Source organism: Vicugna pacos, chromosome 24, assembly GCF_048564905.1.
Source record: "Vicugna pacos chromosome 24, VicPac4, whole genome shotgun sequence".
NCBI lineage: Eukaryota > Metazoa > Chordata > Mammalia > Artiodactyla > Camelidae > Vicugna > Vicugna pacos.
In genome coordinates, this window is record NC_133010.1 from 27,031,373 (window position 1) to 27,048,551 (window position 17,179).

The window sequence follows — 17,179 nt, forward strand, 5'->3', positions numbered from 1 at the left end:
GCCGTATGTCTGTCAGCAGCAGATCCCTTAGCAGGCCTGGGGCTGGACACGGCCCTTTAGACGAACTGGGCAGACGTTTCTTCCTCGGGACTCTGTGTCTGACAGTCTCAACGCCGGGCCCCCTGCCGGCAGCGGTCACCTCCCTCGCCGCCCGGCTGAGCCCGAGGGCCACCGCAAAGCTGGGGTCTACTTCACTTAGATCTGTCCCCTCTAATAAAACTTTTAAAAGACCTGCTTTTTCAAAAAACCAATCAAACACCACACTCTAGTAAAAGACGTTCCCTGAAACTCCCAGCAAAGAAACTTGGAATACTCTTGACTCCACCGATCTCACCACCGGAGGCGGCGTTCCCCTCTGGGGTGACAAACCCACCGGCTGAGAGCTGGGCTCCCAGGGGCCCCGCCCCCACCGTCCTCAAATCCCACTGTGCTGCCATCTCTGCCCTCGGCGAGACCACTCCCTTCCCTTTGCATTGTCTCAGCCACACCTGTAACTCTGGTCCTGCTTTCATTCTGATCCCGGCTCTGAGCTCCACCCTCTGCTTCTCGACACCGTGGTTCTCTCCTTCGCATCCTGAGAGAGCAGGTCATTTCTCCTCGTTCATTTTCTCTCCCTCTCTCACCCCCCAACCGGCTCTCTACTATGTGTGGGTTTCTCAATTTGTGCCTCCACCCTTTTACCCTAATTACTGCTTGTGGGACCCCCACCCCAAGAGCAGAAATCCGACCTTCCTCTGTGCACCTCCCTGCAAACTGCAGCCTCGTGCTTGGTGTGCCCTGCGAGTCCCTGAGTGTCTGGTGAACGGACTCTATGCACTGGAGAGACATCCTCATTTGAAACAGAAGAAACAAGTTATGGAGAGTTGAAGAGGTTTAATTCTGTCCTAGGAAGTGACTTTGGAAAGCCACCTCTTAAGCTAGTTTCCATGAAAGAAAATGGAAATTCTACCATTGTAAAATCTCCTCGGGTCTAAATTCCACTTATTTATAACTGCTGTAAAGTACACAGCACTCACCTCATTCACTGGACTCTTAGAGAAAAGGAACTCTCTTGCCACTTTGTAGCATTTGTAAATAATCCTTAAAGTAGAAGTTCTAAAATGCTAATATTAAATTCTAGAACCCACAAGCACTTTTAGAATCACACGCCCCCCTGTACACTGTGCTCCTCTCTGGGTCACTGACATCCCACGCCCTCGTCTACACTGTGCATCCTCTCTGGTCACTGACATCACACACCCTCGTCTACACTGTGCATCCTCTCTGGTCACTGACATCGAATGCCCTCGTCTACACTGTGCATCCTCTCTGGTCACTGACATCCCACGCCCTCGTCTACACTGTGCATCCTCTCTGGTCACTGACATCACACACCCTCGTCTACACTGTGCATCCTCTCTGGTCACTGACATCGAATGCCCTCGTCTACACTGTGCATCCTCTCTGGTCACTGACATCCCACACCCTCGTCTACACTGTGCATCCTCTCTGGTCACTGACATCCCACACCCTCGTCTACACTGTGCATCCTCTCTGGGTCACTGACATCCCACGCCCTCGTCTACACTGTGCATCCTCTCTGGTCACTGACATCCCACGCCCTCGTCTACACTGTGCATCCTCTCTGGGTCACTGACATCCCACGCCCTCGTCTACACTGTGCATCCTCTCTGGGTCACTGACATCCCACGCCCTCGTCTACACTGTGCATCCTCTCTGGTCACTGACATCCCACGCCCTCGTCTACACTGTGCATCCTCTCTGGGTCACTGACATCACATGCCCTCGTCTACACTGTGCATCCTCTCTGGGTCACTGACATCACATGCCCTCGTCTACACTGTGCATCCTCTCTGGGTCACTGACATCCCACGCCCTCGTCTACACTGTGCATCCTCTCTGGGTCACTGACATCACATGCCCTCGTCTACACTGTGCATCCTCTCTGGGTCACTGACATCCCACGCCCTCGTCTACACTGTGCATCCTCTCTGGTCACTGACATCCCACGCCCTCGTCTACACTGTGCATCCTCTCTGGTCACTGACATCGAATGCCCTCGTCTACACTGTGCATCCTCTCTGGTCACTGACATCACACACCCTCGTCTACACTGTGCATCCTCTCTGGTCACTGACATCCCACACCCTCGTCTACACTGTGCATCCTCTCTGGTCACTGACATCCCACACCCTCGTCTACACTGTGCATCCTCTCTGGGTCACTGACATCCCACGCCCTCGTCTACACTGCGCATCCTCTCTGGGTCACTGACATCCCACGCCCTCGTCTACACTGTGCATCCTCTCTGGTCACTGACATCGAACGCCCTCGTCTACACTGTGCATCCTCTCTGGGTCACTGATATCCCACGCCCTCGTCTACACTGCGCATCCTCTCTGGGTCACTGACATCCCACACCCTCGTCTACACTGTGCATCCTCTCTGGGTCACTGATATCCCACGCCCTCGTCTACACTGCGCATCCTCTCTGGGTCACTGACATCCCACGCCCTCGTCTACACTGTGCATCCTCTCTGGGTCACTGACATCCCACGCCCTCGTCTACACTGCGCATCCTCTCTGGGTCACTGACATCCCACGCCCTCATCTACACTGCGCATCCTCTCTGGGTCACTGACATCCCACACCCTCGTCTACACTGTGCATCCTCTCTGGTCACTGACATCCCACGCCCTCGTCTACACTGCGCATCCTCTCTGGGTCACTGACATCCCACGCCCTCGTCTACACTGCGCATCCTCTCTGGGTCACTGACATCCCACGCCCTCGTCTACACTGCGCATCCTCTCTGGGTCACTGACATCCCACGCCCTCGTCTACACTGTGAATCCTCTTTGGTCACTGACATCCCACGCCCTCATCTACACTGTGCATCCTCTCTGGGTCACTGACATCCCACGCCCTCGTCTACACTGTGCATCTTCTCTGGTCACTGACATCACACACCCTCATCTACACTGTGCATCCTCTCTGGTCACTGACATCACACGCCCTCGTCTACACTGCGCATCCTCTCTGGGTCACTGACATCCCACACCCTCGTCTACACTGTGCATCCTCTCTGGTCACTGACATCCCACACCCTCGTCTACACTGTGCATCCTCTCTGGTCACTGACATCGAACGCCCTCGTCTACACTGTGCATCCTCTCTGGGTCACTGATATCCCACGCCCTCGTCTACACTGTGCATCCTCTCTGGTCACTGACATCGAACGCCCTCGTCTACACTGTGCATCCTCTCTGGGTCACTGACATCCCACGCCCTCGTCTACACTGTGCATCCTCTCTGGTCACTGACATCCCACACCCTCGTCTACACTGTGCATCCTCTCTGGGTCACTGACATCACCCGCCCTCCTGTAGTAGCTTGCACACAGCAAATTCAAGTTTGGCTCTTGGGAGCTTTCTGAAATTTTTTTGTTTCTCCAATATTTTCTACCTGTAGTTGGCTGAGTCCATGGATGCAGGACCCGCGGATCTGGGGGCTGAGTGTGGCAGCCCCTGTCGTCCGGACCCATCAGACCGACTCCTGCCCTCTTTGGTGCCCCAGCCACCTGCTCTTAGAGCACATGGTAAACACGTTATGAGAAACGCAGAGGGAGGGAGACAGAGTGTGTGGTTCCTCAGGCTTAGAGGGATGGGATTTCTACAGCTGCTCGACCTTTCTAGCCAGAGTCTCTACCTTATTTCTCTGCCCAACAGCGGAAAGCCCGAGGCTGACTTTTCTCTCCCACACTGTCAGCAAAACTGACCCAAAGGGAACTGGCCAGTGCTCACTCTTCTTGTTTAGAGGTCGCACGGACGCACTAAGTTTTGACACTTCCTGCTAGAAGGTCTGCCTCCTACGGTTCGCTATCTGGTCGTCAGCCTCGGGAGTTTACTAGAGAGAAAACAGAACGGAAGAGACAGCCAAGGAATCTCTCAAAATGTGATTCTGTGACCTGGATTTGTCGCAGAACACATGCTTCTGTTGCCTGCATCACCGCCTTTGCTACTGACGACGTGCACTGTCAGAGTGGACGTTCTAAGCGCCTACTTAACAGAGTAAGAAGGCTTTCGGCAAGTCAGACCCCAGGGGACCCTTTCTGCGCGCTCCCAGGGCGCTCGGGGACAGCCCTGCTCTGTGTGTGTGGCGCCCCGCACGCGTCTCTCCTGCCGGGTGCCGGGTGTCCACGGCAGCGCGGGCTTTGCCTTCTCTGCAGCGGGACCCGGTGCTGTCCGTCACACGCCGCCCTTCAGTACGTGGCTCTTTCGAGTAGAGGTGCATTTGAATAAGTTGTATGTGTTAACATCCTCTTAGCCATAGATTGTCATGGCTGTTACCACTTCATTCGGGAAGCAGCTCCTGACGGGGCGGGCGCAGCTCATGGGGAAGAGCACGCTTAGCACCCATGAGGCCCTGGGCTCCACCCCCAGTGCCTCCACTAAGCACAGCTGCTGGGGGTCGGCTGATGGTTAGGTCCCCAGGATCGGTGAGATGTGGACCCCGGGGTGGATCCTACGGGGACTCCAGGCCTGAGCGGTGGGGGTCTCTGGCAGGGGGGGTGGGACAAGCAGGGGAGGAGGCTGGGAGGCCGGTGTCGGAGTCGGTGCTCCGGGCACCAGAGGGAGGGCAGCCGAGGTCCAGCGGGCAGTCGGCGGTCTTTGCGGGGGAGCTGGGTCTTGAGCTGAGCTCTCAATTATGTCTTCAGGAGGGAGAGGAGCCCTCAGGCCAGCCTGGGGCTGGTTCTACCCAAGGATGCATTAGTAGGACACACGACTGAACCACGACCAGAGGCCAAGCGCCAGCTCAAGACCCCCGGCAGCCTCCGAGACCCCTGGGCGGCACCATTTGGCCCCAACACTGAATAGTTTGGCTTGCAAAATACACCCATGAGCATACCTGGAGAGCATGTCCACTATCTGACGACACGGTTTTTCATTTACAGAACAGTCAAGGGTTTAACACACCAAGAGACCATTAAAAAAGCAAGCAAGCAAGAGAGGAAACACTGAGGTACCCACCTACTGATTATTAGATACACGCGCCCGCTGACTTTGGCATGGCTGCGCGTAGACACGGAAGCACAGGGTGGCAGCGGGGGACAGGAGGGAGAGAGAAAGAGGAGACGGTTAGCCAGAGAGCACGGGCTGGCTGCGTCCTGCCAGCTCGGCAGCACGGCGTCATCAACACATCCCTGCCCCCGAGAGTCCCCGGCAGCGAGGTTCAGCAGTGACACGACATCAGACAGAGTCAGGAAAGTGCTTGACAGTCCCACGCCTCTCTGTCGACACCCCCCTCCCCGGCTCACACGCCCTCAGACACCCTCACGGCTTAAATGTTCAGAGGACGTGGGTCCCGTGAAACACAACCTCAACGATTCATTCCCACACCTCCCCCAGCAGCAAAAATAAAATAAAATAAAATAAAATCCTCTTAAGTATCCAGATTCAACACTTTGTTTTCTTAGGTTTTTCTAAAACTGAGGTTAAAAAAAAGTCATTCTGCTTCTGCACGCATCAGAGTCATGCATGAAACCCAGTCTGGACGAAGTGCAGCGGTGGGCATTTAAATAAGCCACAGACAGCTGGGGCCTTGTTACTAAGGCCGTGTCACGTAAGAATCCCACAGATACTCTCTCAGTTTGTAAGTGAATCGGTGTAGCCTGAAGCGTCGCCGCAGCGCTTCTTTCACTCTGAAGGGCTGAACGCAGTAAACTGCTTCGGACGCAGCTGCCACGCCCCCCCCCCCCCCACGGAGCGCCCGGGACGCACAGAGCAGGGAGCGCGCGGCCGGCTAGTCACAGGGACCGCGGCACCGGGGTCTGCGTGAGGCATGAAGCGCATCGGTTCCTCCCGACTTGGGAGCCTCTTTTGGGGAAGCAGCTATGAAGGAGGCGAGAACAGAGAAGGCAGAGAGGACAGTCGATCCCAACTCTGAAAATCTCCCTCTCTCTGCACCATTTTGACTTGAATGCCGTCATTTACTGGGGTTCTTGGGAATAAAAACACCATCAGGTGGAAGCTACTAGCAAGAAAAGGACTAACTACAAGAGGAAGATTCCCTGAAAAGACGGGGCATGGGTCAGACGTTCCAGGTTGAAGCTTTGTGGACTTTTATGTTAGAACCTTGCAGGAAATCCCACAACACGGGCCTTGAGCGAGTCCCTCCAGCTCCCTGAGCTACTAGCAAACTGACTTCCACAGAACCGGAAATGAAGCCCCGCGGTCCTAGGCCGTCCGGAAGGCCGACGCCCACTCTTGCCTGGTCCTTTATGTCTTCCTGGGGAGGTCACCGTCAAGGGGTGCTCAGACCGCGGCACCCTCCGCCGTCCCTCCGTCTCCGGCCCAGCCCGGGGGACACGGGCTGGAGCAGTGTGGGAGACGGGGTCCGGGCCTTAACGTGAGCAGTCCTCCTCCTCCAGAACCCTCCTCCCCCAGTAGCGTCCTGTGTCCTCACAGGGAGCTCTGCTGGGCAAGCTCGTCCTCCCACAGTCCCCTCCCGACCCGGGCAAAGCGCTGACAGCTCGCTCTCTCGGGAACGGTGCGTGATGAAATGCTACTTCATCTTCTTTGGATGCACACTTTTTTCCCCTTGGGAAATGAGTCTGGGGAGTCCACGTAAGCTAAGGGCGCTGGCATAGGACACTCCCTTATTCGCTTCACAAGGGTTTTCCCAGGAGCCGACTCGCTGGCTGTCGTGTGAAGCAGAGAGGAAAGCCAGCATTAGCGCTCGCTAGACGGGCACTCGTGCATCCCCACGGTGGGCCGACGGAGGGCCGAGTGATCCCCACTGTGGCTTCAACACGCAGGCCAGGGAGAGCGATGGCCCGTCTGCCACCTGTAAACCATGTGTATTTAGTGACGAGAAGGCAATCACAGGGGCTGGTGAAAGAAAACGCTGCCTTCACGTTCTTCCCTTACGTGTTATTCCAGTTACTAGCAGACGGAGGAGTGTCTGCCTTCAGCCGAGGCCCTTCCCTTCCAAAATGCAAGGAGATTCTGCAGTGAGCTCTCACTCACAGGGCTGGTGACTGGCTGCTAGGGCGGCAGAAAACTCATCCTCTGAGTGAGCCGGATTCTATAACTGTTCTCAAATCAATCACCAGCCTGGACGCAAAACGCACATCACCACCCCTGAAGAATCTGAGTCTGCACGGCTGCTCGGAAACCAGCTCGCACGGCAGTCAAGGCCGCCGCGCTAACCACCAGAAACCACTGCCACTTGCCTCAGAACGTGCCATCGAGTGTCCCACACCTTCCCCCATTTTCCCCCCACGCATGCTCATGGCAAGTTCAGGGCTGAGGCGCTAAGTTAGATTACTCGTTACCTGCCAGGCAGTGAGAGGCAGGTGCCCCTGCGCGGGCTCACCTGTAGACGGCGCTGTCTTCCTTGCTGGGGATGGACTTCAGGTCCGTGAGCTCCAGGAAGCGGTCGTGGAAGTAGTGCAGGTGCAAGATGCAGACCAGCAGGAAGGAGGTGGGGATGAAGATGCGGGTGAAGAGTTCCGCTACCGTGAACTGCTTCAGGCCGAGGTCCTCCAGCCTGCGAGCAAAGCAAGACAAAGAGCAAGAAGCTTTCTTAGTGGATGAAGACACCCCCCTCACTGTGGCTGTCATCCCCCGGCCACCCTCAGCCCAGGGTGGCTTTGTCCCCTCCAGCGCAGCTAACCCACCCTGGACAGGGCAGCGTCGGTGGCTGCTTCTCCGTCCTTGCGGACTCCCGCCTGCCGTCCTCTGGGACCACCCCACGCTGCCCTGCTTGCCCCTTCCCCCTCCAGCTCCTCCTTCTCGGCCGGACCCTGGGTGCTGACGGGCCCGGGCTCAGCGGGGAGTCTCTCCTCTAGCTGATTCCCCCGCCTCGTCACCTCACCCCACCCGGGGATGCTTGCTCCACCTTCACACCCACGACGCAAACGTGCAGTTACGGCTTGGGTTTCTCCTGGGGACTCCGCTACACAAACGCCTGCTGGAAACTGGCTGTCCCTCAGGGTCTCACACTGAGTGTCTTCAGGAGAGTCTTCTCCATTTCCCTGGTTTCCTAAGACAGCTGCGCTGCCCCCACGCTGGCTGCCCTGGTACAGCCGTCTACCTCGTGTGAGATGCCGAGGTCAGGACGTCTCCCTGGGTGCTTCGCTTGCCTTTGTGGCTCCACCACTCATGTTTCCTGTAACCTCATCTCTGAATCTGCCCCCTCTGGCTTCTGTCTCGGCCCTCCTGTTCTAGGTGAAGCACCGCCTTCTCTCACAGGACCCCTGCTGACCAGTCTTGTGTCGACTCCTGCCTCCCCACTCGTCACTGTTCCCTCAGCCAGGCAAGAGTTCTTCAAAGACTTTTCAAAATGCCACTGCCTATAAGCCATGCACTTCTGGGTGCCTGGCGGGCCCCTCCCACCTCTTCCCTCTCTACGCTTCCCTTGCCAGGCTCTGGCCTGCCCCAGGGCCTTTGCATTTGCTATTTCCTTTTTCTGGAATGTTCTTTCATTTCCAGCTCCCAAATTCCGCACTTTTCTAAAGACAAGCTCCTCCTTATTCAGGTGGAGTTTAAATGATGCCCCACCTCCTCTGGGAAGCCTGCCCTGACCACTCCATCTACACAGGTCATGTCCTCTCACTGTTCACGACCTGGCCTGTTTCTGTTTCCTTCACAGACGCATCACAGTGATTTCTTTGTACATGAATTGGGTTTTTTTTTTTCGGTTGGTCTTTTGGTCTTCTCTCCTAGAATATAAACTCCATGGGGCTTAGACTGTCTGTCTTGCTTCTGATTGCATCCTTGGGTGAAGAACAGCGTCCGGCCCACGGGGGGCATTCAAGACTCATTTGCTGAATTGATGTGAAAGACGTGTGAGTCTCCTTACAAGGGGGACCGGGGGACCTTCCTTTTAAGCTTTCCTCTCAACCACCTCTGGGCATTCGGCTCTGTGCCCAGCTCTGGCTGGATTCCTAAACAAATCTCACAAACTGACAGAAGCAAATCAGAAAAAGCTGGAGTCCCATCTGCTTCATGCACAGGACAAGCTTCACCACCACCAGTCCACTGGCACTTTTCTCCGGCACCGACTACTCCTCAGAATCTCAGCGCCGGCCGCGCCCGTGAGGAGAGGCCCCTGCTCTCCATTACGAGCCTGTGGACGAAGAACTGGGCGCCGGCGAGGAGCACACAAGGCAGGGCTGCAGGGACCCGGCCCCTAACACTCGTGGGACACACACGGAACTGACACCAGACAAGGCCACTTCCTTAACAGGAGGCTGAAGGCTCCCTTTTCAGCCGAGTCTTACTGAGCACCTGCTGTGCGCCAAGAGCTCAGGGTCAGGTAGGAGACCCCAGACGGCCAGGACGTGAGTCCTGCCCTGGAGAGGCTGGCAGACCGAGGCAACACCGTGCTCCACTAAAACCTCCCGTAAAGACGTTGTGAACAACACGCATCCATGGTTCCCCCTGTTCGTCACTTTCCGCCCCGCGGAACACCACAACTGCTTACTTTTCTTTTTTCAATCCAGTCATGTTTTGCCACAGGCCTGGGAAGTTTTCAAACTGATACGTGTATATAAAAATAAGCACCAGCATCGTGTAGATAACCACGGACATCCAAAAATATTTCAGGATTCGCCTCCACCACTCATAGTGCACCTGTGGATCAGATGTTGAAAAACAAGTTAGAAAAAAAATTGCTTATTGAAGACTCACAAAAATATCCAGCTTCCTCAAGGAAGATGGGGGATTCTACCTACAAATGTTTGAAAACAAGGTCAAGTTCACTTCTGGTTTTGGAGGTTCTGTTCCTCGTGGATGTGGGTGGACGCGGACTGGAACCGGTTTCTCCCAGCAGCTGTTAACTGTGTCTTTGGGCAAAGCTGCTGGACCACCCCGAGCTGGTGCCTTCCTTGAGGGTACTTACTTTACAGCCATTCGGAGGGTGAAGTAACCGTATATGTAAGGCCCCGGTGATCCCTGGCCTACGGGGCTTTCAGGATGTACGGTGGCAGCTGCTGCCACATGGGTCTTGCCGGGGGAACAGCCTCCTTTTTGAAATTCATGCCGTGTGACTACAAAGGTGAAACCGAGGACACGGGAGACATCCCTCTTGACCACAAGCCCGTGGATTTTCACGAGAGACCATCTACCCGGAATTTCAGAAAGTATTTCGGAACTTTATTGACTTCAGCTGTGACACTTTCACCTCCACGTGTAACACTCTCTTTCTCATAGTTGGTCTATCTGTTCCTTTGGTTGTCTGCAAGGACACTTCACTGTCACATCTGTTTTTATCACCAGGTTCCCTTCCATCTCAGTTAAAATGGAAGCTGTGCAGCGGCTAACTTGTTTTAATTTAACGTTTTATAAATTCTAGTTCATGCAAACTGCAGCACTTGTCGCATTATACACATGTTCGCGCGCGCGCGCGCGCGCGCGCACACACACACACACACACACACACACACACACACACACATTGGCTTTCTGATTCCAAAGTCCAAAATACAAATGGACTGAGCACCATGCAGTGTTTTCGATCATTCAGCTACTGTTCTTAAATTATTATTCAAAAATACAATCCAGCTATATAGGCTTCTTTTGTTAATTTTTGAAAGACAACTTTTTTTTTTTCTGACTTTTTAAGAACCTGGCATTTTAAAAGAGTGAACGGGTGGAACACAGCCATGTCTCATTTTAGGACCCCTGGTGGGTGATGCTCGGTCTCATCAACTATGTCAGGTGACACGTTCACGAAGGGGGAGGGCGCCGCTCGGGGGCAGAGCCCTGCTTAGTGCGCACACGTCCTGGGTTCAACCCCCAGTCCCTCCATTAAAAACATTAATTAATTAATAAACCTAAGCACCACACCTGCCCCCAGGAAGGAAAACAGATCACAGATGACACGTTCACGAGATTCTGGTAACAGGACCCCATCAGAGGAAGCTCAGGCACACTGCTGGACAGATGTGAGGACCGAAAGACAGAGGGCCACCGCCCACCCACCTGATACAGGGCCACACAGAACAGGAACAGCACCATGTAGATGATTTTGTACATCACGATTTTGCCCTCGAAGCTGACAAAGAAGAACATCCCGCCACAGACGTAGATCCAGTACTTGATGAACACGGCCACCACCAGGTTCCCCAGCACGTTCATGACGTCCTGGCCGCCTTCCTCCTCCTCCTCTTCCTCCTCCTGCCTTCTCTCCTGCTTCTCCTCCTTCGTTTCCTCTTCCTCCACCTTCTGCTGGGCCTCCCCTTCCACCTGGACGTCGTGTTCCTCATCTTAAAACAGAAGATGGTGCCGTGAAACCGAGCCAGTCCCCCGAACCGAACCTCCCGCTGACCGGGTGTGACGTGGGTGTGACACTGAGCGTGTGTCGGACGCGTCACTGCGCGATCTGGGTCATTCAGAGTGTTCTCCCGCCCCAGGCAGAATTCACCTAACTCAGCATAGTCAGTTTCCCTAGCTGTCCTGAATCAGAGTTTCAAAGAAAGACACCTGGTAATATTGCTACACTAATCTTCCTGTAACACCCACTTCACCTCCGATACGCGATGACAGCCGCAATGACTGCAGGACCGCGGGACGTAGAAAGATACACAGCAACAAACAACACAAATGAAAACTACGACATCAGCTTCAAATTCTGACAGTCACACGGCTCTGGACGCTCCTGGCCATGTTTTGCTGAATCTGGGTTGATGGTGACGATCTTGACCGAAAAGCCTGCTTTGAAAGAACTAAACGGGTAAGAGTTAAAGCCAAATACGGCTTGATTTAAATTAGGTTTGAAGAGTCACTGTAATTTAACTGAGGCTCAAACAGTTTTGTGCATTGCAATTAAAAGCGTATTTGGTCTTCCTTCAAAATATGCTAACACGGAGGACTCGTCTTCGTGTTCCCAAGGTGACCTCCAATTTGAATAATTTATTGACGTGACCAGGAGTTCCCAGAGTGAGGGGAACGCAAGGGAGGTGAGGGGTCAGAGCAGCTCTTGGTCTTACATGGCCTATTCTTCACATAAAGTACCTGGTGAACTGAATCCCTCTGGTCCTAGAGACGTCCAAACTCAAACAGTCAAGATGTAAACCTTGCAGATTTTAGTGGCTAAAAAACAACTCCACATGTGGGCCTCAAAGAGAAACTATGAGGAAAAGATGAGCTGGTCTGTGCTGGCTTTCTCATCCTTACTGGGTTCCTCGTAAAGGCACCAGCCCGGCTTCTGCATTTACAGCCTCCTCTTCTGAGAGAAGTCTGCCTACCCCACTAATGGCCTCCAAGCCGTTTCACAAACGTAACACTGTATTCATCGGTGTATCGGGGCAGGGATGAGCACTACCCACGCAGCAGGTCTCAAACTCCAGAGGTGATCACCAAGACATCACCTTCTTTTCCGACTTTGCGGTTGAGTTGTTTTGGAAGAGGAGGAGATGTGGGTCCGTTTCTTGGTCCTAACCCTCACTGCAGCCTGACCCTGGAGAACCCAGTGAACATCTCTGAGCTTCCCTAAGTGGGAAGCTCCTGCAGACGCCCTGTGTGCGGGAACTCAGCACCAGGAACCTCGTCTATCTGCTCACGTAGTGCCTGGCTTCCCTGGGGCAGAGCACAGAGGTGCCGCCATGTCCCAGGGGCCCTTACCTCAGTCACACACCGCACATGCCAGTTACCTTTTTCTTCACTTTCCTGGCTTCCGATTTTGACTTCAGACAAAAGAGCTTCCTTTTCTCGGAGAGCTTTCTGCTCTGTGAGATGCTGCCTGAGCAGGAGCCAGAAGGTGATGGTGAAAAGTATCTGAAAGCGGAGAATTAGCAAGACATGCATTCACCCATCCGCAGTGTGAGGGTACTTCCTCAGTCACGACGCCTTCTCCACCTTTCAGTGGGAGCACAGCCAACCTTTCTCTCTGAGTTCGAGTCAGCCACCCCCGTGACTACAGCTCAAAGTCCCCAGCTTTTAAATCTCCTTCCCGAGGACGCCACATGCCCTCCGGTGCCAGGGGTTCCTTCAGCACCTGCGCGGCCCCGGGGAAAAAAACTTAATGACTTCAGGGAGCTTTGTTCTTCAGGGAATATAGGATCTGGCACACAGCAGCTTTTTTTTTCCCCTAGATTTATTAAGGTAGAATTCACATACCATACTACTCACCCATTTGCAGGGTACACGTCAGTGGTTTTTTGCATATTCACCACATAGTTGTGCAACCATCACTGCAATCAATTTTAGGATATTTTCATCCTCCCAAAAAGAAGGCCCATAGCAGTCACCCTCTTTCCTCACCACCCCAGCCCCAGCCCCACACAACCACTAACGCACTTCTTGTTTCTACAGATTGCCTAGTCTGGACACTTAGTAGAAATAGAATTATGTAATATGCATTCTTTCATTCGGGGTTTATGTCACTTGGTATAATGTTCCCAAGGTTTACCCGTGTCATAGCATGACTGCTGCTCCATTCCTTCTTATTGCCAAGTAAGATTCCATTGCATGCAGAGAATACTTATCTACTCACCAGCTGATGCGCGTTCGGGACTTTTTTGGCTGTTACAAGCACAATTTTTTTGTCTGGACTTGTTTTCTGTGCTCGTTGGTACGCACACCTAGCAGTGGAACTGCTGAGTCTTACGGTAACTTTAGGTTAACGTTCTGAGCAACTGACGAGCTGTTTTCCACCACTTTTATTTCCCCACCAGCACGTGCGCCCCTCCAGTTTCTTGATTTCCTCACTGACATTTCTGACTGTCTGTCTTTTTGATTCAGGCCATCCTAGCGAGTGTGAAGCGGTATCTCACTGTGGTCCACAGTATGATTTCAAAAAATATTTGCCAAAGAAATGGAAAAATAAACAGACTCACAGACGGGTCATTTTCATTTTGAGTAACTGCCCACTATACTACCCATAAATGTCCATTAGCTGTTTCCCTTCAATGTGAACCAGTGCCAGTAAGTCCTGGAAACACGCTCAGTCAAGAACCAAAGGGCTCAGACTTCCGGAAACCTGGGATTAAACTTCTGGAAGCCACGACAAATTGAACTGTAGCTGCAATTTGGGTGGAAAATGCTGCTTCTAGCATGTTTATAGAGCTTAGGAGTAACTTGGGGTGGACAGGACATCTTTCCCAGGGACAGTGGGTTAAAAGCCAGGCTTTGAAGGCAGCAGCTGACTACGACCTGATGGAACCAGAAAGGAGGTGCCCCGGGAGGCGGAAGGGTGCTGCCGGGCTGCTGAGTCTGGCCCTGCTGGACGTGTTCAGACCCCGAGGACCTGGGCCACACTCTTTCTTTCTCTCACTTTCTATTCCAGTGGCCCACCCAGCACTCTGCAAACAGCGGGTGTTTAATAATGTGCCCTGACAGACGTCACCGTGCTAGAGATTGTATCAGCTTCGAGTTTGCTGCTATCACAATGCAAAGCCTTGTACCTTTTTTTAGTTCCTGAGCACCTGAACATGTAAGTGCAGACTCCAATTTCCCTACAATTTTTTTTTACATGTAGCAAATGTATTTCTCCTAAAATGTTTCCTCTAGGTTCAATCTCCAGTGCCTCCTCTAAAAATAAATAAGTAAACCTAATTACTCCCCTCTTCAAAATCTAAAATGTTTCCTCCCCAAAGAATTGTTAATTTTAGATTAGACAGAAGGTCCTTCAACTAGCTAGTTAGCATGCGTGTTTAAATGTCTCACTGATGTTCTGAGTCATGGATTTACACAGTCAAAAGTATGAGGTTTTCAATTTCTCGTGTAGAAACAGATGAACTTAGCAGTTTTGTGTGTGTGTGTGTGTGTGTGTGTTTAAGACGGAGAGGTGGAAGGAAGGCGTGTCAGAGCAGGTGACTCGTGAGCAAGAGTCTGATGCAGAACTTTCAGCACCGAGTATAGTTTGGGAGAGAAAGTGGGAGTGGGGGAGGCATGGGATTTTCATATGAATAAATGAATGAAGCGGCCAGGGTCCATGAACACAGAGGATGAGGATCTAACCTCAGGCATTAGCATTCACCTGTCAGAAGCTCTCCCTGTGCCCCAAGAGCCTCCACCAGAACACCATTATAGGGATCAGCCCTTGGCCAGGTCTGTTCAGCGCCCCCGTCACACCCGACTGCCTGGGATACGGGGTGTCTGCCAACCTGTAGAAAAGGTGGTTGCTCCCAGGAAAGGTGGACCGCACGTGATGCAAATGATGCCTCTTTCAGAGACACTAATTTTCCCTCTGCCTGGAGGACGAAGGTTTTCAAGGCTCCTTTGGTACTGCCGGTATTCACGCCGACTGCTTCTACTGGCTTAACCCAAAGGCATCCACACCAGGAAAGGTGTGTTTAGGGTCTGCCACTGCTCACAAAACAGACAGCGGAGTTGGGGCACCCAGCCTTCTAAAGGAAACTGTTAACACGGACCCTGACAATAAACTAGTGAAAGAGGACCAGCTTTCTGGCTGCAGATGAAGGCGCCCTGTGTACCCAGCAGGCGAAAGAGAAAGCAAGCGTCATACTCAATTTTTGCTGCTAACAATGTTTTTTTCAGACACGATTGTAGGAAAAAAATGTTTTCCCTAATAACGCTTAACTGTAACAGCGATGTGTTCAGCCTCTTGTTCAAACTGATATCCATCCCCCGAAGTCTTCTATCCCCTCACATTGTATTTTTCTATTTCCCTTTTAATTTCTACTATACCATAATTTATGCTGAAAATAACGTAAACTATATTTTGTCCTTTGAGTGGAAAGCACCGTCATTTTAAAATAAAGCCTAGAAGCACGGTGTGACGCTCTCTGCATGTAAATCACAGACCTCTCTCAGCCACATAGAGCACTACTTACAGTTCATATCTATTCATCTTTGCAGAGCGGCGGATGTTTGGAACCTATTATTGTACATTTTTGCTCAGATGTGATTATTTTGATTTGATTATTTTGTGGTTTTCTCTGAATGCTTTGTTTTCTTGTCTTCCTATTCACTTACCTTCGAGGCAAGTTCTCCTGGCTCTTTCTTTTCTAAAAATCCTGGGACCTTTTTAATTTCAGGAAGTTCAAAGCTCCATATGTACTGCAGGACCAGCAGCAGGTTTCCGTAGACGACCATGAACGGGGAGCTGATCATGGCATACTTCCTCCTGTTGCGAATCATCCACAGGGTGCAGGACCAGATGAGTAGCACGAAGGTCAGCCAGCTGTGGTAGGTGATGCTCCAGGCCTGGGGGGGAAGCCGGGAAGGCGGCAGTGGTCATGCACAGACCCTGCCCGTGGGACCCAGAAGTCACCTCAAAGGAACAGGTCAGCGAGAGTCACACCAGGGAGGGAGAGTCACGGGGAGACACCCCAGCTGTGGCTGGGGCCGGGAGAGGAGGGGACACCGCTTCCGGGAGAGGACCGTGCTCTTCGCCTTCCTGCAGGGAAGATGGTCAGGCAAGGGGGTCTTCATTCCACAGCCTTGCTCCCCAGCCCCACGCGGCTTCCTACTGACCCTGCTGCGCACGACTAAAGGTGACCAGGCTTTCTCCCTTATTCTTCCAAACTGGCGTGCGGTCAGCTTTTCTTTTTTTTAATTTTTAAAAATTTTTAGGGGGGAGGTAATTAGGTTTATTTGTTTACTTATTTTCAACGGAGGTGCTGGGGACTGAACCCGCAACCTTGCGCATGCTAGGCACACACTCTACCACGGAGTTCTACCCTCCCTGGGGTGGCTGTTCTTTTGAGGGGGGTGGGTGCTGGGTAAGTCGGCTGAAGCTGGGCTGAGAAACGGAACCATGGGGATCACCAGGGCCACAGACAAGCTGGCTGCGGGGATCACCCTTTACAGACCATCCAAGAAGACAGACATGATGAAAATCCGAAAATTCCCAGGAGGAAGCTGAGTGTTAGGTGTCTGCACACCCCAAACAATAAAGCCACGTTAAGGGCGAGGCCAGCCCGGCCTCTGTCCTCTAAGGGGCAGGACTAGAAAGCCAAAGGACACGCCTCGCCCTCACACTAAGCTTCCGTGGACCCACAGCGCGCCCCAGAGGGCGGCTCCCGGAGCCGGCTGCCACGTCGGGCGCCTGCGCATCGCTATCCTCGGGAAGTCCGTCCTCTCCTACCAAGACCTCGGACACCGAATGTTTTGTGACGAGACCTTTAAAATGTTTTCTAGTTGTATTTGGGGTTACTTGAAACCAGTCATAATCCTGACTGTCATAAGTACCAAGAGTGAGCTGTGAA

At 52.9% G+C, this 17,179-nt stretch overlaps 1 protein-coding gene across 3 annotated transcripts in view; it reads right to left on the bottom strand.

Moving 5' to 3' along the window:
- Nucleotides 1–17,179, bottom strand: part of PIEZO2 (piezo type mechanosensitive ion channel component 2) — a 283,354-nt gene that overhangs the window by 68,810 nt on the left and 197,365 nt on the right. For 2 of the 3 annotated variants that reach the window (XM_072949278.1, XM_072949279.1), the window contains exons 13-18: nt 15,945–16,175; nt 12,659–12,782; nt 10,989–11,272; nt 9,490–9,638; nt 7,378–7,551; nt 5,031–5,072 (exon numbers count right to left, since the gene is read on the bottom strand). In XM_072949278.1, coding sequence (XP_072805379.1) covers nt 5,031–5,072; nt 7,378–7,551; nt 9,490–9,638; nt 10,989–11,272; nt 12,659–12,782; nt 15,945–16,175 — 1,004 coding nt within the window. The remainder of the gene's footprint in view (nt 1–5,030; nt 5,073–7,377; nt 7,552–9,489; nt 9,639–10,988; nt 11,273–12,658; nt 12,783–15,944; nt 16,176–17,179) is intronic. The other variant, XM_072949277.1, reaches the window with a different exon arrangement.